Here is a 27,900-nt window from a genome sequence, read left to right on the forward strand (position 1 = left end):
ACTGATTACATGTTAATGCAACAAGTGAAACACATTGAAGGCTGCTCAGATTACAGCTGGCTGGGGTGCAGACTTAATTACTCATGTTAGAGATTTCTAAAACAAAGGGAGGCTTTTAAACCAATGATATGTAGCTGGCATGATACTGAAAAGCCCTGGAAAACCTAGGCAAATGCCTTGATGAAATTTTAAGGAAGATTCCATCCTGTCAGGATATTGGGCCAGTTCCTAAATGGCTAATTCCTGAGGCACTAGAACTGGTTAAAATCAATGACAGCTTATTCTGTTGTTTGCAGTATTTATAGACAAATGAGACCAATAAACTTGAGTAAATACCAGGACCTTGTCTATACTGAGCTACACAGTGCTAAACACAAGGGCTTGGGTTGTATTTCTTAGAGGTTCTTTCTGGAGTGGTCCTGAAATTGACATTTAGAGGGTTTGCTAAAGGTATTTAATAAACACAGTTTTTATTTTGTCTGTATTTGTCTTGGATTCATTTGGGTAAATCACATTCTCTTTGCCCCTGCCCCTAACTTCCCTCCATTTCACTGTATGGACTGTAAGGACAGGAATTGTTTTACTTTTGTTTGATTTCTATTCAATGCCTAGTGGAGGGCCATGCTCACTGTAAGTTCTTCAACAAATATAGAACCATATTAAATTGAAAGACATTTTTGCTCATATATATGTTTATTTTACCTTTACTATGTCATCTCTCCTAATTCCTGCAGTGCTACAGCTTTTTTTAAAGGCAGTGACCGCTGATTTATTATTATTATTTTTAAAAAAATTTTTTTGGTAGTAGTACTAGTTAAGTATTTCGTTTATTAGACTGTTAGTGATGGCAACTGGGAAGAATTTATTCCACTTACTGATAGTACATCTTAAACTGCCTAGGGCTCTTCTATTTTCCCAGATTTGTCTGCTCAAACTGGGTTTGATTGATTTAACAAGTTTCCCTAGAGGCATCATTTATCATGCTTTCACTTACCAAGAATTTAAGTACCTACTGTGTGAGCTAGGCTTTTTTGAGCTCTTACTATGAATCAGGCATTCGAGGTTGTTTAAATGTATTGATTCAGTTAGTTCTTACCAGGGCTCTAAGAGATGATTTTATAGGTGAAGAGACTAAAACAGAAAGAGGATACAGATATAGATAGTAAATGACGGAGCTAGAATCCAAACTCAGATCCTGGCGTTGGTGGTATAGAGGTTAGCATAGCTGCCTTCCAAACTCAGATCCTGATTTTAGCATCTGTGCTTGAAACGATATTTCCTCAAATATACAGAAAATAAGTATTTTTCTATCATCTAGGAACTTAAACATGGAAGAATAGAGAAAGAAGACAACATAGAATTAAGTGCTAAACTGTGAGTGAGTTATGAATGTTTTAAGAGTCAGGGGCCCTGAGGGTGAGGTAGAAGGTGGGCTGGGCCTCGGCGGAATGAATAGAGTGTCCTTGATGGTGGAGGGAAAGTGGCAGCTGAGGAAGATGAGATGTGGATAGACATGGACTTGAGTGCAGTGGTGATCCATTCTAACAAGAGACTACATTTATTATGGTGCGAGGGTCCCAGGAGGGTAAGGTGGACTGTGTTCTTGAGGGTGAACCTGAAGGTTTAGACTGGAAGAAGAAATGGCTTGTTCCTGGAAGAAGTACCATCCGTGCCATTGTGTGAAGGTACTGCATAGACCTCTCAGCTGGTTCTTCTGAAGCCAAACTGAGAGTAAGTTCTGAGAATTAAGAACTGAAAGCCAATGCAGATTAGAGAGTGCTGTACCAACACTTTGTAAGTGGGGCTTCTCGGAGGTTGGATGAGATTAGAATAAAAGCCTTACCACTTTTGGGGAGCTGAGAAAATAGATGTCTTCAACTTAAGCTAAAAAGGGATAAATTGAATAAGCTTATATAAAAAGAATAAAAGCCTTCACTTACTGGAACATTTTACAGTTGTGACTGTTTTCTATCTTTATTTTTTTTGCTTTCAAAGATTTATTTATTTCAGTGAGAGAGAGAGCAAGCGCAGCAGGGAAGAGCAGAGGGAGAGGGAGAAAGAATCTCAAGCAGATTCTGTGCTGAGTGTGGAACCTGATGTGGAGCTTGATCTCAAGACCCTGTGATCAGACCTGAGCTGAGCCCAAGAGTCAGATGCTGAACTGACTGCACCACCCAGGGGCCCCTACAATTGTGACTGTTTTCCAAACACAAATATAATTGTGTCATTTTCCTTGCTTAAAGCTGAGCAGTATTTATCCTCACACTTAGACCAGAAGCCAGGGTCTAACCCCTTCCTTCCTCCTTTTACTCCCCCTCCTTGCTTAATAGTCCCCAGCTACATGAACTTAGAATACCAGTCTCATTCCCATCTCAAGGCCTTGATACTTGCTCTTTCTTCAGTTTGGGATTGCTCTTTCCCACATCTTCATGATTCTTGTTCATTTAAATCTTAGCTCTAAGATACCTTCTGAGAGAGGCCTTTCCTAGTTGTCCTATCTAAATGTGGTCCCTGTACCTCCAGCCTTTGTGATTACTCTGTCTCCCATATCTGGGTTCTGTTTCCAACAGAATCTATCACTTACCCTTCTCTAAAATGATGTTATTTATTCATGTATTCTCTATCTTTCTCTAATAGAAGGTTCATGGGGACAGAGACTTTATTCTGATAACTATGGAATCCCTGACATTAGGGCCTACACCTCATGGAGTAGATGCTTTATAAGTATGTTCTGAATATTAGAAGGTTAGCCCTCAAAACACTGGACAGAAAATGTGGGAAAATTAGAAATTGTTCTCTAAATTTTGTGTCAGATTGCCAGGTTGATGGAGTGATAAAATTGAAATCTCCTGCTTCGCTTTGTTTTTGCCCCCTTTTTGGGGAGGGTGGAAGCATGCACACAGACACACAGACACACACACACACAGAGTATATGAAATTGATTCTAGTTAACGGTATTTATTGAGTGATCACTATGGCTTAAGGTGAAAATTTGGGTAAAAGTCACTTTTTTGGTGAGTGACTCATTTCTCTGAGTCTACTAAAACATCAGTTAAGCATCTGTTCTCTAAATGGGATATGATTGAGCATTTCGTTTTTTACTCTACAAATATAAAGGGGTGCTTTCAATTTCACTGTTAAATTTAAGTGTTTTACATTGGAAAAAGAGCACATTGAATTTAGAAATGAGATTCTTTTCCGGTTTCACTGCAACTTTTTGAGTTATCAAAGTTTTAATTTCTCTTTGAATGGCAGATAATTACAGTATTCATTTAGAAATACCCCTGAGCAAAGTCATGAGTCTCAGATTTTACTTTATTTTTCTTTTGTATTCAGGGAATAAATTACTGTCTAGATTACCCTAAACCTCCAGTGGATTCTATAGTCTTAGGGGATTCCATAACTTGGACACTCATGCCTTAGTTGTTCTCAAAGTATGGTTCCTCAGACTTTTGGCATTAGCATCACCTGGGAACTTGTTAGGAATGCAAATGCCTAGGCCCCTTCTAGACCTCCTCAATCAGAAACTGTGGGGGTGGTGTCTGGCAAGCCCTCTAGTTGATTCTGATACACATTTTGAGCACCATGGCTTAGTAAATGTTAAAGGGTCAAGGTAGTGTGATTCCTACAGATTAGCCAAATGGCATTAATTATTAGCCCTGTAAGCCCACCTCCTTTTTGGTCACTGAATTTGATTGGTTCACTAAGGCTAGGCTGTAAAGTTACTTGCTTGATGGATTGCCACATATTGACTTTGGGTTGTTTGTATTTCTCTGAACCTGTCACTGTAATGATTTGCCAGGACACTTAATAGGAACAGGCTGTAATTTTTTTGCACCCATAGCTTTCTGAGTCATGGGTGGCTAGGCCCTTAATGTCCTTCTGCATAGATTTCTCTAGGTACCAGGCATGCCATTCACATACTTTTAATGAGGGAGGTGTCACTGTTGGATCACAGAAGACCTTCACGAGCATTTAGTTCACCCAAGTTTAGTTTGCAGGTAGGGAAATTGAGCCCCCATGAAGTTGTGCTTTACTTGCAGTAGTACAGCTAGTTAGTGGTAGAGACAGGATTTCAGGTTTCTGGATTCTACTCAGCCAGGATTCCTGCAGGGGGAGGACAAAGCTGCAGCTTAGCTTGCTCTGTGCTTGCAGGACATTCCTTTCCTACTGACAGGTTTTCTTTTTTATTTAAAGAGAAAAAGCAAATAGAAAAAAGTCAGGAAGTTCTCATTGAAACTAATAAAAGTGTCTAAAGAGAATGAAAAAAGCAGTTTGAGAACTTTGGTATGGAGGAAATAACCTGACATTAACTGTTTTAATTATAGTTGTTGCATTGGCCTTATCAGTGTGGGAAGAGGGAGCATTTGAGCCCTACAGGGAAGTGGGATATGGACAACAAGATGACCCTCTTCCTGAATCTGCCTGTTCAGATTGAAGCTTAGTGACTGTGTGATCCCAGCAGCTGTCAGAGATGGGGCTGGACTTGGGATGAGACGTGGGTCTCAGGCCTAGCATGTCACAGCTAGTGGTGTGATGTTCCATCAGGAGGTTACCTAACCTCATTGGCCCTCACTTTCCAGTAAATGGGTGTAACAATACCTATCCTGCCCATCTGAGAAGAAAAATGTCAGATAGTAGGAAGCAGTGTATCACTGTAGTTAGGACCACAGACTTCCTAGGTTCCAGACTCGCTAAGTTTTAAATTCTGGCTCTTTTGGCAGTAGCAGTTCACTTCGCCTTTTTGTGGAACACATTTAATGAAATTAACTGCTTCACAGTGTTGTAGGGAACATTGAATTAGTCAGTCTATGTGGAGTGCATAAAATAGTATCTGGGATTGAGTAAGTGCAATGTCTTAGCTGCTGTGGTTATTACTATTTAAAAAATATTATTTTAAGAGATGAGATTTCTATAAACATGTTCTCAAATGCTTCTATACTTGGTAACGGTACTGGGCAAATAGAGGGTTCTTATGCAGTAATTTTTTTTTTTTTTTAAAGGAAATCCCTTTATTTTTTAAAAGATTTTATTTATTTATTTGAGAGTGAGAGAGCACATGCACATGTTCATGAAAGGGAGCATAAGCAGGGGGAGGAGCAGAAGAAGGAGAGGAAGAAGCAGACTTTCCACTGAGCAGGGAGCCCGATGTGGGACTTGATCCCAGTCCCTGGGATCATTACCTGAGCTGAAGGCAGATGCTTAACTGACTAAGCCACCCAGGCACCCATCTTATGCAGTAAATGTTAATGGAGGAGTTGTTCTAGTATCCAGTTTGTGCCTGGGCCCCCCTTTGAAAAGAAGCTGATTTTGATGCCCTAGAATGTCAGGCCTAGAACCTGTGATATTGAGCAGTTTATTCATAGAGTGGTATGGCTAGAGAAAACTCAAAGGTAGAAACCTCTCAGTTTTGCTTTCAGGTATTTGTATACAAACTGTCTAGCAGATGGACATCTGAAGATCTTACAGAAAAAGTTAATTGACTTTAATGTTGGTTTTTGTTGTTTCACTAGGTTTCTTTCTGTCTTGCCTTTCATACTGATATTAGGATTTTTTTTTTAAATTAAATTAATTTATTTATTTTCAGAAAAACAGTATTCATTATTTTTTCACCACACCCAGTGCTCCATGCAATCCGTGCCCTCTATAATACCTACCACCTGGTACCCCACCTCGCACCCCCCCCACCACTTCAAATGTTATTAGGATTCTTGATAAGGATTTTGATGATGAAAATTCTAACTCTAAAAGCTAAATAATCAATTTACCTAGCAAGTGAGTGGTAGACTTTAGGAGCCTTTCTCCTCTTGTGGCCGAAATCAATGAAAATTTCTACTGTTGCTATTTATTTCTGAGTAGCCTGTTTTTGGGAAGGATTGTGGTAGTAAGGTACCTTGTAAGAGGACTGGAGTTTAAGAATTTGAGAGTTATTGTTTCGTCTGTGTATATTTACCTTTCTATTTTCTTTACTTTGACCCCCCTATCTACAATAAGTATTTGTGGTCTACTCCCCCATCTTTGTGTGAATCCCTTAAGGCTAGAGATTATATAGTATTCATTTCTTATGTATTCCAATTCCTCTTTTCCTCTGGATACTAATGTTGTGCCTAGTATATGCTAGGCTCTCAATTACAGTTTGTTCAATGAATGTTGTTGATGTTTCTGAATAGATATTAAAGTGGTCTGTTCTGAAACCTCACTTGAAGGCTTATGTAATTCTTTAGTATCGTGGTGACCTAGTATTTACCCAAGGCTTCCTAAGTATTCATTGATGAATCCTTACATTGCTTATCTGAAGTATTCAAATTTCAAGACGCTTGTGCATGTTGTGGATGTTAAGAGCTTTACTTTTCTTTAGTATCATTGGGAGATAGGGATGCAACAGCTGGGAAGATAGAGGCACAGAGAATTAAGAGCATCATTCAGTACTGTAAAGTAGTTATTGTAGGCAGAGACTCCTAGGATGAACTTCCATGCTTCTATGGCCTCAGGAGCCAAAGGACAAATACAAAACAAAATAAACAAACAAAAAACCTGATGAAAGCTCTAAAGGGAAACCCAGATCAGGTTGGATCTGGGAACGAATATTGACCTGGATTGGGTAACATTTCTTTGCTGTCTGAGGGTTATGATTAGTGACTTATTTCTAATGTGTATTTGTTTTTTATTTTTAGCATTGCAGTGTCGGGATGGCTATGAGCCCTGTGTAAATGAGGGAGTGTGTGTTACCTACCACAATGGCACAGGATATTGCAAGTAAGTTTTTCTCTCTCTCTTTTTTTTTTCTTTCCTTTTTATATATTTTATTTTTCCTCAGTATAACCCTGGGCAAGATTTGGTTCTACTAATTCTATTTTCAATACTTCTGTGAAATGTTACTGGTTCTCTTACTTTTCTGATGTAGTCTTTGTGGAGGATGAGGATGGAACGATGTAGATGTCAGATAATTGATTAACAAGAACTTCTTCCTATCTTATCACTATCTTTTTCATTATGAAAAAGACTTTTCAGTGAGTGGCTAGTTAATGTATATTGAATACATTCTTAGGATCACTCCTCAACATGTTAGTTATGATCTTGTTTTTAAGTCAAACCACAATAGATACTAACTTTAATTTTGCCTAGTGTAAGCGAGTATTACAACATGAAACTATTTTTCTGGTGTAAAAAAGTCCATCTCCTAAAAAAGAGACCGTGAGAAAGATGTATATGCACCAGTAGGGATGAGATGGGGAGCAGGTACTGTGGTGAAGGTCATTTTATGGGCTTACAAGAATAAGGGTATGGAACAGGACCAGGCAGTAGAGGCTGGTTCTCAAGAGCAGTTTTTCTTTTTCTCCCACACCTAGTTTAGCTATATTTTTTGTTTCTTTGAGGAGGCCTGTGAGATTATCTCATAGATAGCTCCTCTTTGTGTCCTACAGACTGTATTTTTTTTCTTCTGGCTCTGGCTCAGTTGAAATTTTATTTTTTTAGAGATTTCATTTCTTTATTTGTCAGATGGAGAGTGCCAGTGCACAAGCAGAGAAGTAGAGGGAGAAGCAGTCTCCCTGTTGAGCAGGGAGCCCAGTGCAGGACTGGATCCCAGGATGCTAGGATCAGGACCTGAGAGAAATTCAGACATTTAACCTACTGAGCCACTCAGCCATCCTTCAATTGAAAAATTTTGACAGGAACATGTATTCATTGTATTTAGATCATGGGAAATAAGATTGATAATGTAACTTTTCTTTAACACTTGCATGGGGTACACTTATCCTCTGCTTCAGTAGCAATACTTGCTTGATAAGCATTTTAAATGAGTTTATCCAACATGTTTTTATTTCTTTTCTGGGTATTTAATTGAATAACATAAACATAATATGACATTGGTTCCAGTCAAGTCCATTCTGACACCAGGATCTAAGTTCCCTTTTTAAAACAAAACAAAACAAAACAAAAAACTGTTTATTTATTTGTGAGAGCGGGGATGGGGAGAGAGAGTGTGTGAGTGCGCACTAGCAGGGGGAGCAGCAGGCCGATGGAGAAACAGATTCCCCACTGAGCAGGACCCTGAGATCTGAGACCCAGGGTCTCAGATCAGGACCCTGACCTGAAGGCAGATGCTTAACTGACTGAGCCACCCAGGCATCTCAGGATCTAAGTTCCTTAATGCCATCAGTGAGGATTTTTATAAAATCACTATGCTCTTGAGCAGAGTGACAATATTTTAAACTATGATGACAGTAAAGTTGTTTTTTTAATTTAAGATTTTGTTTATTTATCTGAGAGAGAATGAGAGAGCATGAGCAAAGGGAGCAGCAGGCAGAGGCAAAGGGAGAAGCAGGAGCAGGGAGCTTGGCACGGGGACACGGGGGAGGCAATGGACACGGGGGATGCAATGTGGGACTGGATCCCAGGACCTTGAGCCACCCAGGCACTCCAGATGACGGTAAAGTTTAACCGTACGTTGCTTGCATTGGAATAAAGGTAATACTGGGAATGAAAAAATTTTTTTATTTTTTAACTGATAATGAGCTGCTCACGTAGTTTTTCTAGCTGGAAAACAAAAAACAAAAATGTGATGTAGTCTTCTTTCAGAATGGTAATACAGTTGGAGATAATAAAAGGGAGGAACTTTTATTTTAATGCCTTAGAACTTGCTACCAAAATCTTCAGTCCCTTTTTGGCACCCAGTGTCATAGTTACTTGTTTTATTCTGCTATCCAGGCCTCTTGTGGTAGTTAACCCATTAAATTATGATCATTTGTGGATGTATTTGTTTCTCCTATTGGATTTCGAGGTCCTTGTCCTATATATTTTTGTATAGTTAGTGCCTAAAATAGTGCCTGATATGTAGCTAGAGCTTAACAGTATTTTCCTGAAGCAAAAGGTCCTCAATAGAGTTCATCATTCACATGTTCTTTTAATCTGTGTCTTAAATAAGAAGATACTGTCCTCTCCTCTGAGAATTTTATTTGCTTCACACAGCCTTTAGTATGGTGGTACTATACGGAGAGGTACTTTAGTTCTATCTGAACATAATTCAATGTGGTGACTTATTAGGGGAATTTCAAATAGGTTCTAAGTGTTGGCCTATGTATTTGTGGTCTGCTGTAGGAAGAGAGACTAGTCTCTGAGCATTTTACCAGGAGAGGACACTAAGGGTCACTTTTGGGCAAAAGAAGTTTTGTGGGCCATTAGTCTCAAATTCTCCAAAGTGAGAGAGACAGAGTTACCCCTGGTCTCTGGAAGAAGCACTGCTAGGGAACAGGGAACACACTTTATGGCTAACAAAAATGGAGCTGCCCAAAATCTGTCTGTGAATGCTTGTTATTGTTGATGGAATAGGTTGCTTATGGATATAGTTCTGGGTGAGTCCCTCAGATGTCCTCCAGCCCTGTGTGAGGGAAACAAGCCCCTGAGAAGGAAGAGTAAGGAAAAAAAAAAAAAGAGCCAGACTGTCCTTTTGGGAGACCAATATGAGCAACAAAACTTGTAAAAAGAGAATATTTCTCTACATTGGTAAAAGCAACATTAGTGTCAACATAAAGTGGATATAGGAAGAGCATGAACAATATCAAGGAGGCCAACTCAGTCATCCTGACAATGCCATAAGATATTGAGCAAAATTTTAAGCAAAAATAACATCTACTTAGCAGGACTTTCAGTGTATCTTCACCAATTTTGCTTTTTTCCTTAGGGAAAGAAGGTAATCCTGCTTATTTTTATATATTTTTATATTATTTTAATGGTAAATGGATATTAGAACATAAGTTCTATAAAAATTACATTAGACATGCAGGGCATATGATTATTTTTTTGTTCATGAGATTGCTTAGTGGATTAGGAAAAGAAAGTTGAAGCCAAATTCTTTTTTACAGGGGTGGGAGGGCGGGAATTAATGGAAAATGTTTTAGGGTAGAAGGTATCTGACTATCTGTTTAAAGAGCATAATGCTACTGATTCAGCTAAAATATAATAGTTGTTTATAGAAATTATAGAAATCCTTGATAAGATCACATTGACAGATGAGGATAAGTACTTTAAAAGGTTAGTATTGTATACAGCTCAGCTGTTTTTTCTAACTGTTAGGAGCCTAAGTATTCTATCAGTCTGTGATTAGATTGGGATGCCAGACAAGGAGAACCTGTATAATCTTGCATAAAACTCAATTATTGCTCCTAAATAGTTGTTGTCGGATCTTAATAAAGCCCTCTCACTACAGAGAGATAAGACATTTTATTCTCTCCCTTGTCCTACTGGGAGGTGTAAATATATAATTAAGTTTGGCTGTCATTAATCACTTTCAAGTTGTTTGTCTCAGGCTTTCAAAGATAAACCATTCCAAATCCCGATTTGATTGAAAATCATGGGTAACTCAAGTTCACTAGAATGTTGGGGGAGGGTAAGTTTTTGATTTGTAAAGTTCACAATATATGCATTTTTAAGGACATACTTATAGTTATGTGAAGTCCTATCTGTCAGTTCTTAACCTCTGGGTTGTCTTTGGGTATGTTTGTATTAACAGCTCTTTCTATTGACTCTGGGTATAGTTTCCCTTTACTTCTCATTTATGGTAGTTTTTGTTATTTACTAGACATTGTGAGTGATGCATTTTAGTGTTTACCTTCTGCTAAAGAATGGTGAGTTTTGTTCTAACAGACCATCGCATCACTGGAAGATCACCTTGATCCTTTGAAGGCTTGATTTTAGGCTTTGCTCTGGCAGGTCTGTTTTGCCTTTAGTCTGACAGTATTTTAAGTCTTAGTCCTGGGATGTGGTCCTTACTCTCAAGGTATGACCCCTTGGGGGATCAGTGGGAAGTGTGAGTTGCTTGTCAAGCCTGGTGTTCCTCAAACCCTTCTAATTTAGTAGGACTTGAATTCAAACTTCTAACTTCCCAGAACCATGCTCAGTTCTTCAGCCTTCCAGTTCCAACTCTTGCTTTCCTTTGGGTTCCTAAATACCTTGTTCATGCACAGCCAGGAATCATTTAAGGATTTTAGTGGAGTCATATACATGTTTTAGGGCTATCTGCTCTGTGGCTCTGTTTTTTCCAGGGGGATTTCTCCTCCAAATTCTAGCTGCTTTGACAATTCCAGATATTTTGACTGCTCAGCTCAGTAAGACTCCCATTTTCTGCTTGTATTCTGTTCCTCAGTGCTGCATGGACCGAGGACTACCTTCAGGGAAAAAACTATGTAAATGTACATTTCATATGGTTTGGTTTTCTTTTTTTGAGGCTCATATCCCAGTTTCTGCCTGGTTTGATTACTCTTTGGTACCTTTAATCTTTGTCCACAGTGTCTAATTATTGTAAGCAAGAGAATTGATCTAATTACTCTGCCATTATTTTTAATGATAAAAGTTATCATTATAAAGGACTCTTTCAAAAAACTCTACATGCTGCTTAGGTAACTAGCACAGTGTTTATTGAACACTGGAAAGTCACCATGAGTTACTTAGGTTCCTGTGGATGGGTGATTGTGTTTCAGAATCTCTACTTTTTGCCAAAGTAGCTACATAGAAACTACGTTTTAAAGTAATCACTATCAAAATAAATTATTTTTACTTTACATTATCAGAGTAAACAAAGTAAATCATTATAAATATAAAATGTTATAAAGTATAACTTTGTTTCACAATTAACCTAAAATTTGTCTACTAGCTATAAGAAATAGTAAACATTAACAACTAAACTTTCCTTGCCAGGATTAGGAGTAATATTGGTGGTCCAGGCCTCCTAAAGCCTTTCAAGAAAACTAGAGCTATTGCCTTCTTTTTTCTCTTGGTATGTTTCTGTATAGTCAGGAGAGAATAGAGACACTTGAAATCTTCTAGAGCCTGACTTAGAATAGAGGAGGCTCTATCAATATTTGTGTTGTTGTGGTGCTCTCCTAGAAAGGCATTTTCAAAAGTCATGGCTGACTCAGCATCTTCCCTTTTACTCACCTTGTTAGTGCATTCAGTGCTGTTCGGGAAAATATCAGATCAAAGAGGTACATTGGGAAAAATGTCAGCTGTTGAATCACTCTCTCTTTCTTCTGTGCTGAAACTGGTTCCCGCAAGAAGAGTCCTTGGATAGCGTGCCCTATTCAACAGAACATCATATATAGAGTTTTTCTGGGAGATGCTAGCAGAAGCCTGGCCACTTTCCCATAGTTCTTTTATCTTTACCATAAAATGAAGAATACTGTCTTCTGCTCACTAAATAGCTTTCACAGAGTAATCTTTTTTTTAATGTGATACTTAAGCAGCTATTAGTTCAGAAATTATTTTATGCTCTTTATGTATACCACATATAACAGATAACTGAAGTCTGTGGTAGTAGTTGCAAATAATTGATAGTGTTATCACATTAGTTCACACTCTGGGAAGTCATAAAATAATTATCGATTCTTTCACCTGGACTTTTTTTTTTTTAAAAAAAGATTTTATGGGGCGCCTGGGTGGCTCAGTTGGTTGAGCAGCTGCCTTCGGCTCAGGTCATGATCCCAGCGTCCTGGGATCGAGTCCCACATCGGGCTCTTTGCTCAACGGGGAGCCTGCTTCTCCCTCTGCCTCTGCCTGCCATTCTGTCTGCCTGTGCTCGCTCTCTCCCCCTCGCTCTCTCTGATAAATAAATAAAATCTTAAAAAAAAAAGATTTTATTTATTTATTTGACAGAGAGGGAGAGATCACAAGTAGAGAGACAGGCAGAGAGAGAGAGAGGAGGACGCAGGCTCCCTGCTGAGCAGAGAGGCTGATGCGGGGCCTGATCCCAGGACTCTGGGATCATGACCTGAGCCGAAGGCTTAACCGGTTAACTTTGGTTAAGCCAAAGGCTTAACCCACTGAGCCACCCAGGCCCCCCATCACCTGGACTTTTTAAAGAGCTTCAGAATGAGTCTTACTAGACTAATGCAAAGTGAATTGTGAAGTGACTGTAATGTAGAGCAGAAACTGTTGGTGACTGGTAGGGCTGGGACCAGGGTGAGGTGAGTGAGGCTTTTCATCTCAGGTGTAAAATTTTAGAGGGTGTCAGAAAACCCAGTTACCAAGGTATAGAATATTTTTAAGAGTCTCATGCTCTTATCTACTGACTGAACTAGCCGGGCAGTTACAGTTTAGTGTAGTAGTTCAGAATATCAAAATTAATGCAAAAAAACTGTGATAAAAATATCCAAATTTTAGATAAAGAAATCAGTATTAATGACTTTTCCTTTGCCTCAGACTTCAGTATGGTTCACTGTGGTACTGCTCTGTGGATTAAGGCATCTGAATGAGCCCTGCCTGGCAGCGTGGAGAGGACATAGGTTTTTATGCCAGATGGACTAGAGTTTGAACCCTAATTCTTGTTAGCAATCAGACCTTTGGCAAGTTAAAGAATACTATGCTAGCTAGTGTTTATTGAGCACTTATATGCCAGGCTCTGTGCTTAGTTAGCCTTTTTATATATTCCTGTTTTACTGATGAGTATATATAGAAACTCAAAGAAGTTAAATAATTTTCCCAAAATCACATACTTTTATTTTTTTGAAGGTTTTTTTTTTTTTTAAGATTATTTATTTATTTATTTGACAGACAGAGACCACAAGTAGGCAGAGAGGCAGGCAGAGAGAGAGAGGAGGAAGCAGGCTTCCTGCTGAGCAGAGAGCCCTATGTGGGGCTTGATCCCATCACTCTGGGATCGGGACCTGAGCCAAAGGCAGAGACTTTAACCCACTGAGCCACCCAAGTGCCCCACATACTTTTATTTTTTTTGAAGGTTTTTTTTTTTTTTTTAAAGTTAACATACAGTGTTATATTCGCTTCAGGTGTACAGTATAGTGATGCAACACTTTCATATGTCAGTCACCCTGTACTCAACATGACAGGCATACTTCTTAATCCCCATTATCTATTGAACCAATCTCCCCTCTCTAACCATCAGACTGTTCTCTACAATTAAGAGTCTGTTTCTTTAAAATAAATAAATAAATAAAAGAAGTCTATTTCTTTTTTTTTTTTTTTAAAGATTTTATTTATTTATTTGACAGACAGAGATCACAAGTAGGCAGAGAAGCGGGCAGAGAGAGAGGAGGAAACAGGCTCCTTGCTGAGCAGAGAGCCCGATGCGGGGCTCGATCCCAGAATCCCGGGAGCACGACCCGAACCGAAGGCAGAGGCTTTAACCCACTGAGTCACCCAGGCGCCCCAAGTCTATTTCTTGATTTCTCTTTTTTCCTTTGCTCATTTGTTTTTTTCTTAAGTTCCACACATGAGTAAAATCATATGGTATTTATCTTTCTCTGACCGACTTATTTCACTTCGCATTATATTCTCTGGCTTCATCCAAGTCATTGCAAGTGGCAAAATTTCCTTCTTTCTTATAGCTGAATAATATTCCATTGCATATAATACCACACCTTTATCCCTTCATCAGTTGATGGGACACTTGGGCTGCTTCCATATCTTGGCTATTATAATGAATGCTGTTATAAGCATAGAGGTGCATGGATCCCTTTGAATTAGTGTTTTTGAATTCTTTGGGTAAATACCCAAAAGTGCGATTGGTGGATCATAAAGTAGTTCTTTTTTTAACTTTTTGAGGAACCTCCATATTGTTTTCCACAGTGGCTGCACCAGCTTGCATTCCCACTGATAGTGCAAGAGGCTTCCCTTTTCTCCACATTCTTAAAACACCTGTTGTTTCTTGTGTTGATTTTAGCCATTCTGACAGGTGTGAGATAATGTCTCATAGTAGCTTTGATTTGCATTTTCCTGATGGTAGTGATAATGAGCATCTTTTCATGTGTCTTTTGGCCATCTGTATGTCTTCTTTGGAGAAATATCTTTTCATTTCTCTATATTTTAATGGATTATTTGTTTTTGGGTGTTGAGTTTTTTTTTTTTTTTTTAAGATTTTATTTATTTATTTGGCAGAGAGCACAAGAGACAAAGCAGCAGGCAGAGGGAGAGGGAGAAGCAGGGTCTCTGCTGAGCAGTGAGGCCGATGCAGGGCTTGATTCCAGGACCCTGGGATCATAATCTGAACTGAAGGCAGCTGGCCAATCAACTGAGCTACCCAGGCACTCCAGGTGTTGAGTTTTATAAGTTCTTTATGTATTTCAGATACTAAGCTTTTTGAATATGTCATTTGCAAACATCTTCTCCCATTTTGTAGCTTGCTTTTAGCTTTGTTGATTATTTTTCTTCTGTGTGCAGAAGATTTTTATTTGGATACAGTCCCAGTATTTATTTTTGCTTTTGTTTCTCGTCTTGGGAGTCATATCTAGAAAAAATGTGTATATGACTGATGTCCAGTGTCAAAGAGGTTACTCCCTGTGTTCTCTTCTAGAATTTTTATGGTTTCAAGTCTCACATTTAAATTTTTAGTCCATTTTAAATTTACTTTTGAGTATAGCAACATTCTTTTGAATGTTGCTGTCCAGTTTTTCCAGCACCGTTTGTTGAAGAGACTGTCTTTTTCCCATTGGATGTTCTTTTTTTGGGTCAAAGATTAATTGACCATATAGTCATGGGTTCATTTGTGGGCTGTCTGTTCTCCCCCATTGATCTTTGTGTCTATTTTTGTGCCAGTACCATACTGTTTTGATTACTCCAGCTTTGTAATATAACTTGAAGTCTGAAACTGTGATGCCTCCAGTTTTGTTTTTCTTTTTTCTATTTTATTTTATTTTATTTTATTTTATTTTATTTTATTTGTGAGAGAGAGCATAAGCAGGGAGAGGGGCTAAGGGAGAGGGAGAAGCAGATTCCCTGCTGAGCAGGGAGCCTGACATGGGCTCGATTCCAGGACTCCAAGATCATGAACTGAGCTGAAGGCAGATGCTTAACTCACTGAGCCACCTAGTCATGCCTTTGCTTCTCTTTTTCAAGATTGCTTTGGCTATACAGGGTCTTTTGTAGTTCTATAAAAATGTTAGACTTGTTTTAGTTCTGTAAAAAACACTGTTGGTGTTTGATAGGGATTGCATTAAATGTATAGCTTGCTTTGGGTAGTATAGACATTTTAATAATATTTGTTTTTCCAATCCATGAGCATGGAATGGCTTTCCATTTCTTTGTGTCATCTTCAATTTCTTAAATCAGTATTTTATAGCTTTTAGAGTAGAGATCTTTCACTTCTTTGGTATGGTTTATTCCTAAATATTTTATTATATTTAGTGCAATTGTAAATGGGATTGTTTTCTTAATTTCTCTTTCCGCTCATTATTGGTATTTGAAATACCAATTTCAAATTGTTATTTCTATACATTGATTTAATATCCTGTGACTTTACTAAATTTGTTTATCAGTTCTGGCAGTTTTTTGGTGGAGTCTTTCAGGTTTTCTATATATATAGTATCATGTCATCTGCAGATAATGAAAGTTTTACTTCTTCCTTATTGATTTGGATGTCTTTTATTTCCTTGTGTTGTCTGATTGCTGTGGCTAGGACTTCCAGTACTATGTTGAATAACAGTAGTGAGAGTTGACACCCTTGTCTTGTTCCTGACCTTAGAGGAAAGGTTCTCAGTTTTTCCCCTTTAAGGGTGATGTCAGCTGTGGATTTTTCATATATGGCCTTTATTATATTGAGGTATGTTCCCTCTAAACCTACTTTGTTGAGGGTTTTTATCCAGAATGGATGTTGTACTTTGTCAAGTGCTTTTTGTGCATCTATTGAAATGATCATATGGTTCTTACCCTTTCTCTTATTGATATGATGTATCACATTGACTGATTTGCAGATATTGACCCACCCTTGCAACCAAGGAATAAATCCCAGTTGGTTGTGGTAAATGATTTTTTTTTTAATGTATTGTTAGATTTGGTTTACTAGTATTTTGTTGAGAATTTTTGCATCTGTGCTCATCAGGAATATTGGTCTATATGATCACATATCTTTTAAGTAGCTGACCTAATACACACTCTGGGAAAATGGGCTGTCAGTCTGAGTCTCAGTTTGCCTATCAGTAAAATGGGGCAAAATTACCTATTTCATTTTATTTTAGTATTATTTTAAAATTTATTTATTTATTTATTTGTCAGGGAGAGAGCAAGCAAGTGCACAAGTAGGGTTAGAGGCAGGCACAGGGAGTAGCAGGCTCCCTACCAAGCAGGGAACCCAATGTGGGACTTGATCCCAGGACTCCGGGATCATGATCTGAGCTGAAGGCAGACGCTTAACTGACTGAACCACCCAGGCCTTCCAAAACCTATCTGTTTTAAAGTGGGTAATTCAAACATGTCTTTCTGAAAAGGAAATATGGGACATTTAAAAGACTTGAAGTGACTCTTTAGGTCAGGAATGTGATTATAACTCCACATAGTTCCTGATTTTAAACAGAAGCAGTAACATTAGGTAGACCTGGGCAGCTGACATAATATTTGAGTATTAAACCTGCTTGTAGCTCTGTGAGTGTACTTGGGCCAGGCTTGGGTAATGCTGCATTTCTGAGAAGTGGCCTTTGATGTGAAAGCTCAGTGCAATTATTGCAGATGAAATATAAGAAGGCAATGAAGGTGGGGAGAGAGGATACTATCTATTAAAATGGTCTTTGGTAGAAAAAACTAAATGGAAAAACTTGAAACTTCTCTATTCTTTTTCCTAATGGAAAGTGAACAAGTCCAAACAGATTTTATGCAGCTGTGAAATTGGACTGGTCAAATTCAACAACTTCTGATAAATTTTGCTGCCAGGTCAAAAGTCACACATTGTTAAACATAGTGCCGTACATTTGCATTGTGAGTTAACAGATGTGCAGATATATGTCCTGTGAGGCTTTCCTTATTTAGGACACGAGATCTGGACACTTTAACAGTACCATTCTGAAGTGATTCTTATTAACCACTATGTGTTTGAAAAATCCTTTAACAAATACATTAGGTGTCCCTGAGGAGTTTTTTATAAAGTAAGTTTTGATTATCAGGTTCTTATAATATGGAACAATGGGATTCCTATACTTTTTTCAATTCACCTTTATTCTTCAGGTTTGAACCTTTATAAACTGAAGTGTTAGGTAAAGAAGTAGGAGAAGGTGATTCTTAGACTCTGCCTGTATCCTTTTGCCTGTCTTGGATAATTGCCAATAAGTTAAATCGAATAATTTTGGCCTGCAAACCTGGCATGAATAGATGTGAGTTTAGCTAGGCTTCTTTCAACACAGTCTCCAAGTTAACCATAATCCTCTGTAAAGTTTCTTTCTTATTGTTCCATGTCAGCACCATTAATTTCATGTAGGAATTCTTTTCTCCCTTTTTTTCTTGTGACTAAGCAGGATGAGAAATATTTTTCTTCCAGGATCTGGCGTAGCTTAATTAAGTACTTCATTTTAAATTTTGACTGTCTATCTTTCATCAAGGCTAGCAAGATTGAATACAGAGGAGTGGGGATATCAGAATGTGATAAAAATGTAATTATCTAAAAATTTCCAAATGCTTTCTTTTTCATTAAGCTAACTGGACGTTAAAGGAGATTTTCTTTAAGTGCTCTTCTAAACGTCCTGTAGCTTAGAATTTTGTAGCTAGGAATAAAATTTGGTGTCTCCTCCATTCCTACAGTCTCTTTTCTCTCTTTCTCTGTGTGTGTGTTATGTGAATTTTTTGTTTTTGTATTTGTCTTAGTTGTTTTACTTTATGATTTTTTGTTTTTTTTTGTTTTTTGTTTTTTTTTACGTTTTGATGTAAGGTAAATTACAATTTATCTGGGGCTTCCCAAAGTTTTCTATATTCTCTTTATCTGTTGTCAATAATCTTTGCTGGCACTTCATGCTCCATGTTCAAAAATGTCTTACTGATTTTTATATGCTGCCCTCAGGCTTCCCTTATTAATGCAGTTATCTTCTGTTTAAAATGGTCCTCTCCTAAACAAACAATTACTTGAATCTTTATCAAAGGAGTTTTATGCAAGAAAAGTCAAAGCAAAGACTAATTAATAAGGGCATTAGTTCAGTGAAAGGTGGTATTACTCAGTGAACCCATCCAACTGGAACATCATATCCAATTTTTTTCTTCACATAAGTATGAGGAGAACATAGGTATTAATGAGAAAATAACCAGATTAGGACTTACGTAGCATAGTGGCTTTAGGGTAATGAATCTCTAGGTTCAGGCCATTTTCCTTTACTTGCTGTGTCTATAATCCTGTATCCCGAACACTGAAGGTCAGATAGACTGAAGCACTGTAGGATTCTTACTCTTTGTCTTAATCAGCTTAGTCTACTCTAATAAACTACCACAGACTGGGTGGCTTAAACAACAGGTGTTTATTTCTCATAGTTCTGGAGCCTGAGAAATCTAAGATCAAGGCACTGGCAGATTCAATTCCCTGTGAGGACCTTCTTCCTGGTGAGATGGATACCTTCTCACTATATATATTTTCACATAGTAGGGAGAGAAAGCTGTGGTCCCCTCATCTCCTTATATGGGCATTAATCCCATTACGAGGACCCCACCTCGTGATTTTACCTACGTAATTATCTCCAAAGGCCCCATCTCCAACTATCATTATATTGGGGATTATTGTTTCATCATATGAATTTGCGGGGGGAGGGATGCAAACATTCAGTCCATAACACTCTTCAAAGAAAAGTTTAATTTTCATCAATCTAGTATTTGTTGAGGTGGCTACATTGACTGAGTACTGTGCTAGGTATTGTGAATAGACACAAAGGCCCAAGAGGCTTGTGTTCTCTGACTTATTTGTGACTCTGAAATACCTTGGGAGTGACTGCTAATGAATGTCATGTTTCTCTCATGTAAAATATGGTGGCAGTCCTCTGATATCTTGCCATCTTGTTAGGGAGATGAGGCATACATTTTGTATAAAATACAGTGGTCTGTAACTATCCGATGTGTCAGCACAGATGATAAAAACTGTGGAGAGTCAGACAAGGGAGCAGCTCCTACAGGACAGAAGATTAAAATCAGAGGGTCTTTAGTGGATCACTTAGTTTATAAATCTGAGAATATGATGGAGATGGGTAGTTGAAGGATGGAAGTAGAGAGAGACTTAAGGGGACCAGAAGTGCCGTTGTTTCCTGGAATAATCATTACCAATATTTTCATCATTTTGTTCTTAATGACATTTTTTTTAAAGATTTTGTTTATTTATTTGATAGAGATCACAAGTAGGCAGAGAGGCAGGCAGAGAGAGAAGGGGAAGCAGGCTCCCCGCTGAGCAGAGAGCCTGATGCGGGGCTCGATTCCAGGACCCTGGGATCATGACCTGAGCTGAAGGCAGAGGCTTTAACCCACTGAGCCACCCAGGCGCCCCCTCTTAATGACATAGTTTTAAAACTTTTCTACATCTTGTTGCTCTTCTGAAGTTTTACTAAACCAGTGTGTGGATTCATCTGGTTTCATGGTGATAGATAACTGATTTAAAAAAAAATCATTCCTTTAATACATGTTGGCTTGAATGCTTAAAGATAAAATGTCTAGTGTGAGGGGTAGCAGGAAGACCATAGGAGACAAGAAGGGAGGGCAGCTGGGAGCAGTCACCTCTCCTACTCCTAGAACTTTTTGGTTTTGACTTGATTTTTATGCTGTTTTCAGAAGTAGCCAGGTAAGCTTGTGGACACCATTTACAAGGGAATTCAGAATGCAAGAATCTTTGAGGCAAGAAAAAGAATGGGTTAACATAGGAGAAAGATGGAAAAACAGACATTAAGAATAGGATCATTTGTCGTATATGGCATAGTTCATTCTCCTAGTTGAGAATTCAGGTATCCCATCCTCTGACCTCTTCTGTCCAGCATATCATTGGCCTGATCTCGTTCATTGCAGGGATCCAGAGTAAGCAAGCATCTGTTAACCAAGTCTTTGGTTAGCCCAAATTAGCTCATGTCCTTTACTGCTTGTTTCCTCTGATTATATAGTACATATCCAAACCCTCAATTATCCAGAATAAACCAGAGCTGCCTATTCTGTGTGGAAAACATTTGTATGAGTCTCTTGGCAAGACCATGGTAGGGCCTTAGCCATTTAATTGCCTGTTCCTTTAAGATTTTGAAATGCCCATTCTTGTGTAAGCCAGACACATTTCCTTGATGAATTATTTTAGTGGGCTTCTTCTGAAACTTCAGTCATCCTGAAAAATACCTCAGGAACCTCTTTGACTTTAATTTTCTGTCTTAGTCCTATTTGTATATAATATCTGTGGTATCTGATTCTCTGGCTCATACTGCTAAAACTCACGGTCTTGCATTTCTGGGTCACTCTTAAAAAATGGAGAGAACGTGATTACTAATGAAAAGTTGACTCATTTCCTTCCAGGCAAAGGCTGACACTGAGTATCAGGAGTTCCTAATTAGTCTCCACAGAAGCAATCTCTTTGATTATAGGACATCACTTATTCTTTCTTAAATTTTATGAGAATTAATGAGAGCATCAAGAGTGGAAAAATGATAGGCATTTATGCTGTGTTGAGAAGATATATAAAAATGGTATCTGGAAAAAGGTCCTACATGAATTTAAGTGGTTTATTCCCTGCAAGTTTAAATTTGGGACAGATCTTCCCAGACCATTATTTTAGACATGCATCTGTCATTTTTAGCCTTGTGAGATTTATCAGCAGGTCCAATTCCATAAAGAGTCTTGTGGTGTCTACCAACATTCTGGTCTGACGAAAACAGGCTCTCATGTTTTCACCACCTGTTTTGGAAAAGATGATAAGGTCTTTCTTTCCTTCTAAGTTCAGGATTCTTATTTATTCTCCATATCTTGTTTAAATGTATTACTCTTTGCCTCTTTATGCTTCCCGTGAGGGGTTAGCTGGAAGTGTGCGTTGTGCAGGAGTTCATTTACACTGATGAGCACTGAATGTGTCTGTGCATTTGGAATGGTGACAGGTAGGCAGCATGGAGGATGGAAGAGGACAAGGCACAAATTTTGTGCCAGGAGCCCCATCTCGGAGTGGATAAGTGGTGAAGACACACACAAGCACTGACTCTAAGCATTAACATCCTTGGACAGTGTTGCTGAGGAGATTCAAAGCCAAAATTGTAGAGTTATCATACTTAGAAGGTTAAAAGGACTTTGACAAGCACTTTACTTACTCATTATGTTTTATATATGAGGAGCCCAGGGCTTAGTATGGCCAATTGACCTCCCCTGGATTACATAAGTGATTAGAATGTAGACTGGGACTAAAAATTGTTCTTTACACTCCTCTAGAGGATCTAAAGATTCAGCACTATTTCCTTTCATTCTTGGTACGAACCCCTAAGGAACTAATGTGAGTGAACATGTATATGTATGTGTGTATAGATGTATCTATGTCTCTAAATAGAGCTATGTATGTATCTATCTAATTATCTAGAGAGAGATAAAAGGAGAATTTTAAAAAAAACCTGAGTGCTTTTGTGAGGCAGTTTTAAAGACCAAGAATTTTAACTCTAGCTATACATTTTGTTTTTTAACATTCCATGAGACAAAACAGTGTAGAAATTCTTTTTGAGTTCCTCATAAGGGAGGTCTATCCTATATGAATATCCAAGGGGCCATGGAACATACAAAATGGAATAATACAATTTCAGAGCTAAAGGGAATATTAGAGTTTTTTGTCCTAGCATGTTTTATTATTTTTTTTAAATTTTCTTTATTTATTTGACAGAGAGGGATCACAAGTAGGCAGAGAGGCAGGCAGAGAGAGAGGGGGAAGCAGGCTCCCTGCTGAGCAGAGAGAGCCTGATGTGGGGCTCGATCCCAGGACCCTGAGATCATGACCCAAGCTGAAGGCAGAGGCTTAACCCATTGAGTCACCCAGGCGCCCCTGTCCTAGCATGTTTTAATACATGAGGAGGCTAAAGCTCAGAGAAGTTAAAGTGGGCTGGTACAAGGTTAATATCTAGTGGCAGAACTAGAGCTGGCTTAGAAGTTTGTGGGGAGCCACTCTATCAAAAAAGATCTGGGAGCAGGGACGCCTGGGTGGCTCAGTTGGTTAAGCAGCTGCCTTCGGCTCAGGTCATGATCCCAGCGTCCTGGGATCGAGTCCCACATTGGGCTCCTTGCTCAGCAAGGAGCCTGCTTTTCCCTCTGCCTCTGCCTGCCATTCTGTCTGCCTGTGCTCGCTCTCTCCCCCTCTCTCTCTCTGATAAATAAATAAAATCTTAAAAAAAAATGATCTGGGAGCATGCTGAAGTCTTAAGTAAGAGATTTGTAAAACAATATCCTAGTTACATTTTTATTCTTACTGAAATTAAAAAAAAACCTCATGACTTTATATGTATATATGTAATACATATTTTAAAAAATATATTTGTTCAAGTATGTCCTAAATACATCTCACCTGCCACCAGGCAAGGGTTTTCTAAAGAGGAATGATTCAGGAGAATGGAGCCACATCAGGTATGGCTTTGCCTTGACCCAGTTTAGTAAGTAAAGTGCCTCCCCAGAGTTAGTGTGAAAACGTGGGTTGGGCTGTGATTTATATTATGGTGTCTACCATCATGCTGCTTTGGTTTAGATTTGGGAGATTTTATTTAGCTTCAACTTGGTTGCTAAGTACAGGTCCAGCCTGGGCCATTTCGGGTTTCACAGTGTCTGTTTTGCTTATTACTCCGTCTTTTCGGGGTAATTCCTTTATGTTCACTTTGAGTAAACTTGAATGTACACTTTCAGCATGCTTATTTGATAGTTTCTCTGGTTTGGAAGGCTATAAGTCATTGTAATATCTAAGTTTTTTTTTGATCTCTTGGGCCATGGTCCTCTTAAGGTAAGTAGTGCTTTTTGTCATGAGTCATGGTATCAGGGTTATACACCATAATTTTTTCCCATGATGTCCATTATTTTTATTGTCTTTGGTTCTAATTATGCAGAGCTGTGGCAGGTGACAGTGATGATCTTTTGACCATTCAGCTGCCTTTCTGAAATTGCCTATCTGAAACATACTTCATTACATGTGTTTCTAGAGTGGCCTAACTTCTGGTAAACAGAAAGTTACCTAAATTTCAAGCACGTGTTTTGAAAGTGTTTTTACCTACATATACTTTAGTTCCCGTCATGGCATTAGAGCAGGGTTCAGTAAACTTTTTCTCTAAGTTACAGATAGTAAATGTTTTGGGCTTTACTGGCCAAGAGACAAATTGAGGATATTATACAGGTACTATTATATCCCTTTAAAATGTAACCATTTAAAAAATGGAAAAGCCAGTTCCTGGGGTGGAGATCCAAAACCATCTGGTATTCATCCAGGGCAATATTTGCCGACCTTTACCTTAGAGCCTATAGTCACTTGAAGCATCTTCCAAGCACATGTGGTATAAACTGGAAGAGCCTTTCTTTGTGGTCAGTTGGGTTTTTTGTTTTGTTTTGTTTCTTAAGCATACAAAAGAAGTTCTTGAGCCAGATGTTGCTGAAGTTAGAACAAAGAATTATATCTGAATCCTCCTGTGTCAGTTTTTGGTTGATGCTGCTTTTCTTTAGTTGAGATGGTCTATACTGTTAAATTAATGAGTGGTATTAATAAAATAAATGAAAACATTACTTTTTTTGGACAATAACTGTCCTCTTACTGTCATAAAAGTAATAAATGCTGATGGCATTAACTTCATGAAAGTTACCCTTTGTGTGGAAAGATTTTTGGGTTGATTATGGTGATGGTTTTAATAATTGCTCTCAAAAGCCTATAATCTAGAAGAAAACATAAACAAACCAAATCCAATCCCAGCAGAATAAGTGGTGTAAAGTATGCTTCCAAGTATAGGCACCAGTAGGCTAAGAGCTGTGTGCTGCTAGTGTCTTCCATATGATGTGGGTTTGTGGGCTTTGCTGTTGTTTTTTTTTTTTCTTAGAAGACTGCAAGAATATGTAAAATAATGATAGTGTTGTATTTTTAAAAGAAATAATTTGTATGGTATCTAGATGTATGTCAGATAAACTTTCTTTTTTTAAAATTTTTTTATTGTGTTATGTTAGTCACCATACAGTACATCATTAGTTTTTGATATAATGTTCCATGATGCATTGTTTGCGTATAACACCCCATGCTCCATGCAATCCGTGCCCTCCTTATTACCCATCACCAGGCTCACCTATCCCTCTCCCCGCTCCTTTCTAAAACTCTCCGTTTGTTTTCTGGAGTTCATAGTCTCTCATGGTTTGTCTCCCACTCTGATTTCTCCCCCTTCATTTTTCCCTTCTCCTAAAGTCCTCCATGCTACTCCTTATGTTGCACAGATAAGTGAAACCATATGATAATTGACTTTCTCTCTTTGACTTATTTCACTTAACATAATCTCCAGTCCCATCCAAATTGATGGAGAAATGGTATTCATCCTTTCTGATGGCTGAGTAATGTTCCATTGTGTATATGGACCACATCTTCTTTATCCATTCATCTGTTGAAGGGCCTCTTGGCTCTTTCCACATTTTGGCTATTGTGGACATTGGTGCTATGAACATTGGGGTGCATATGGCCCTTCTTTTCACTATATCTGAATCTCTGGAGTAAACACCCGGTAGTGCAATTGCTGGGTCATAGGGTAGCTCTATTTTTAATTTTTTGAGGAACCTCCACACTGTTTTCTAAAGTGGCTGCACCAATTTGCATTCCCAGCAACAGTGTAAGAGGGTTCCCCTTTCTCCACAACTTCTTCAACATTTGTTGTTTCTTGCCTTGTTGATTTTTGCCATTCTAATTGATGTAAGGTGGTATCTCAGTGTGGTTTTGATTTGAATCTCCTGGAGGGCTAGTGATGATGAACATTTTTTCATGTGTCTGTTAGCCATTTGTATGTCTTCTTTGGAGAAGTGTCTGCTCATGTCTTCTGCCTATTTTTTAACTAGTCTGTTGCTTGGGTGTTGAGTTTGAGAAGTTCTTTATAGATCTTTGAATATCAGCCCTTTGTCTTAGTGTCATTTGCAAATATCTTCTCCCATTTCATGAGTTGCCTCTTTGATTTGTTGACTGTTTCCTTTGCTGTATAGAAGCTTTTCATCTTGATGAAGTCCCAAAAGTTCACTTTCACTTTTGTTTCCCTTGCCTTTGGAGACATGTCTTGAAAGAAGTTGCTATGGCCAATGTTGAAGAGGTTACTGCCTATGTTCTCCTCTAGGATTTTGATGGATTCCTGTCTCACGTTGAGGCCATTCATCCATTTAGAGTTTATCTTTGTGTATGGTATATGAGAATGGTCCAGTTTCATTCTTCTGTATATAGCTGTCCAGTTTTCCCAGCACCACTTATTGAAGGGGCTTTCTTTTTTCCATTGGATATTTTTTCCTGCTTTATTGAAGGTTATTTGACCATAGAGTTGAGAGTCCATAACTGGGCTCTTTACTCTGTTCCATTGGTCCATGTGTCTGCTTTTGTGCTAGTACCATGCTATCTTGGTGATCACAGCTTTGTAATATAGCTTGAAATCTGGCAACGTGATGCCCTAGCTTTTTTTTTTTTCTTTTTTTTAAAGATTTTATTTATTTATTTGACACACAGAGAGAGGTTACAACTAGGCAGAGAGGCAGGCGGTGGGGCGGGGGAAGCAGGTTCCCTGCTGAGCAGAGAGCCTGATGCAGGCCTCAGTCCCAGGACCCTGAGATCATGATCTGAGCCAAAAGCAGAGGCTTAACTCACTGAGCCACCCAGGTGCCCTGTTTTTCTTTTTCAACACTTCCTTGGCAATTCAAGATCTTTTCTGGTTCCATACAAATTTTAGGATCGTTTGTTCCAGCATTTTGAAAAAATGCCATTGGTATTTTGATTGGGATAGTGTTGAAAGTATAAATTGCAGCCTGGTCATTTTAACGATGTTTATTCTTCCGATCTATGAGCGTGGAATGCTTTTCCGTCTTTTTGTGTCTTCTTCAATTTCTTTCATGAGTGTTTTGTAGTTCCTAGAGTATAGATCCTTAACCTCTTTGGTTAGATCCAAAACCTATGGGATACAGCAAAAGCGGTTCTAAGGGGGAAATACATAGCTATCCAAGTCTCACTCAAAAAAATAGAAAAGTCCTGAATACACAAACTATCTTTACACCTTAAAAATCTGGAGAATCAACAACAAATTAAACTTAACCCATGCATGAGAAGGGAAATAATTAAGATTAGAGCAGAGATCAATGAATTAGAAACCAGAAATCGAGTAGAACACATTAATGAAACTTGAAGCTTGTTCTTTGAAAGAATTAGTAAGATCGATAAACCACAGATAAACTTTCTCATTAGACCCTAGTTTTGTAGGATTTTCATTTTGTTCCTATAGAGCCATAGACTTTGATTTTATATAGTAAAGTCGAGGAACTTCCAAAGTCAAGGAACACTTTATTTTTAAGACAGTTGGATTTGAATACATAGTTGACTCCTAAACAACACAGACCTTTGGGGTACTGAGTCCTGCACAGTTGAAAATCCACGAAACTTTTGATTACGTGGAAACTATGATTGCCTATTATTAACTAGAAGCCTTACTTATAACATAAATAGTCGATTAATACATATTTTGTATTATATATGTATTTTATACTATATTCTTAGAGTAAGGTAAGTTGGAGAAGAGAATATGTTATTAAAAAAATCATAAGAGAAAATACATTTATGGTACTGTACTGTACTGAAAGAAATCTTCTTATATGTAAATGGACCTGCCAAGTTCAAACTCATTTCATTCAAGGATCAATTGTGTACTAATATAGGCATCATTTGTGGGAAACTTTTCTATTCCGTTCAACATTTATGAGAATTATGAAGTGCCAGATAATAGGCTAGAAATTACTTTATTTATATATTTATCTTGGTGTTTTTCAGTCTTTTTATCATTATCGCTCTTTGCCCCAAAGAAGCCTTTTTAGGATTTTTGGTCCTAATTCCCCCTTACCCCCAATGCAGTTTTAATACCACAGATATACTGCATATTTGTTTATCTACTGTGGCTATTTGGAAGGCCATAAACCATTGTAATAACTAAGAATGACCCCCAAGAACCAATTTTTTACCTCCTGGGCCATGATCTT

General features: G+C 38.2%; 1 protein-coding gene across 7 annotated transcripts in view; it reads left to right on the forward strand.

The window, feature by feature from the left end:
• NOTCH2 (notch receptor 2) overlaps positions 1-27,900 on the forward strand; it is a 195,294-nt gene that overhangs the window by 62,092 nt on the left and 105,302 nt on the right. For all 7 annotated transcript variants that reach the window (XM_032303040.1, XM_032303045.1, XM_032303046.1 and 4 more), the window contains one exon: positions 6,675-6,756. In XM_032303040.1, the coding sequence (XP_032158931.1) occupies positions 6,675-6,756 (82 nt within the window). The remainder of the gene's footprint in view (positions 1-6,674; positions 6,757-27,900) is intronic.

This window comes from Mustela erminea, chromosome 10, assembly GCF_009829155.1.
Source record: "Mustela erminea isolate mMusErm1 chromosome 10, mMusErm1.Pri, whole genome shotgun sequence".
In the NCBI taxonomy this organism is placed as follows: Eukaryota; Metazoa; Chordata; class Mammalia; order Carnivora; family Mustelidae; genus Mustela; species Mustela erminea.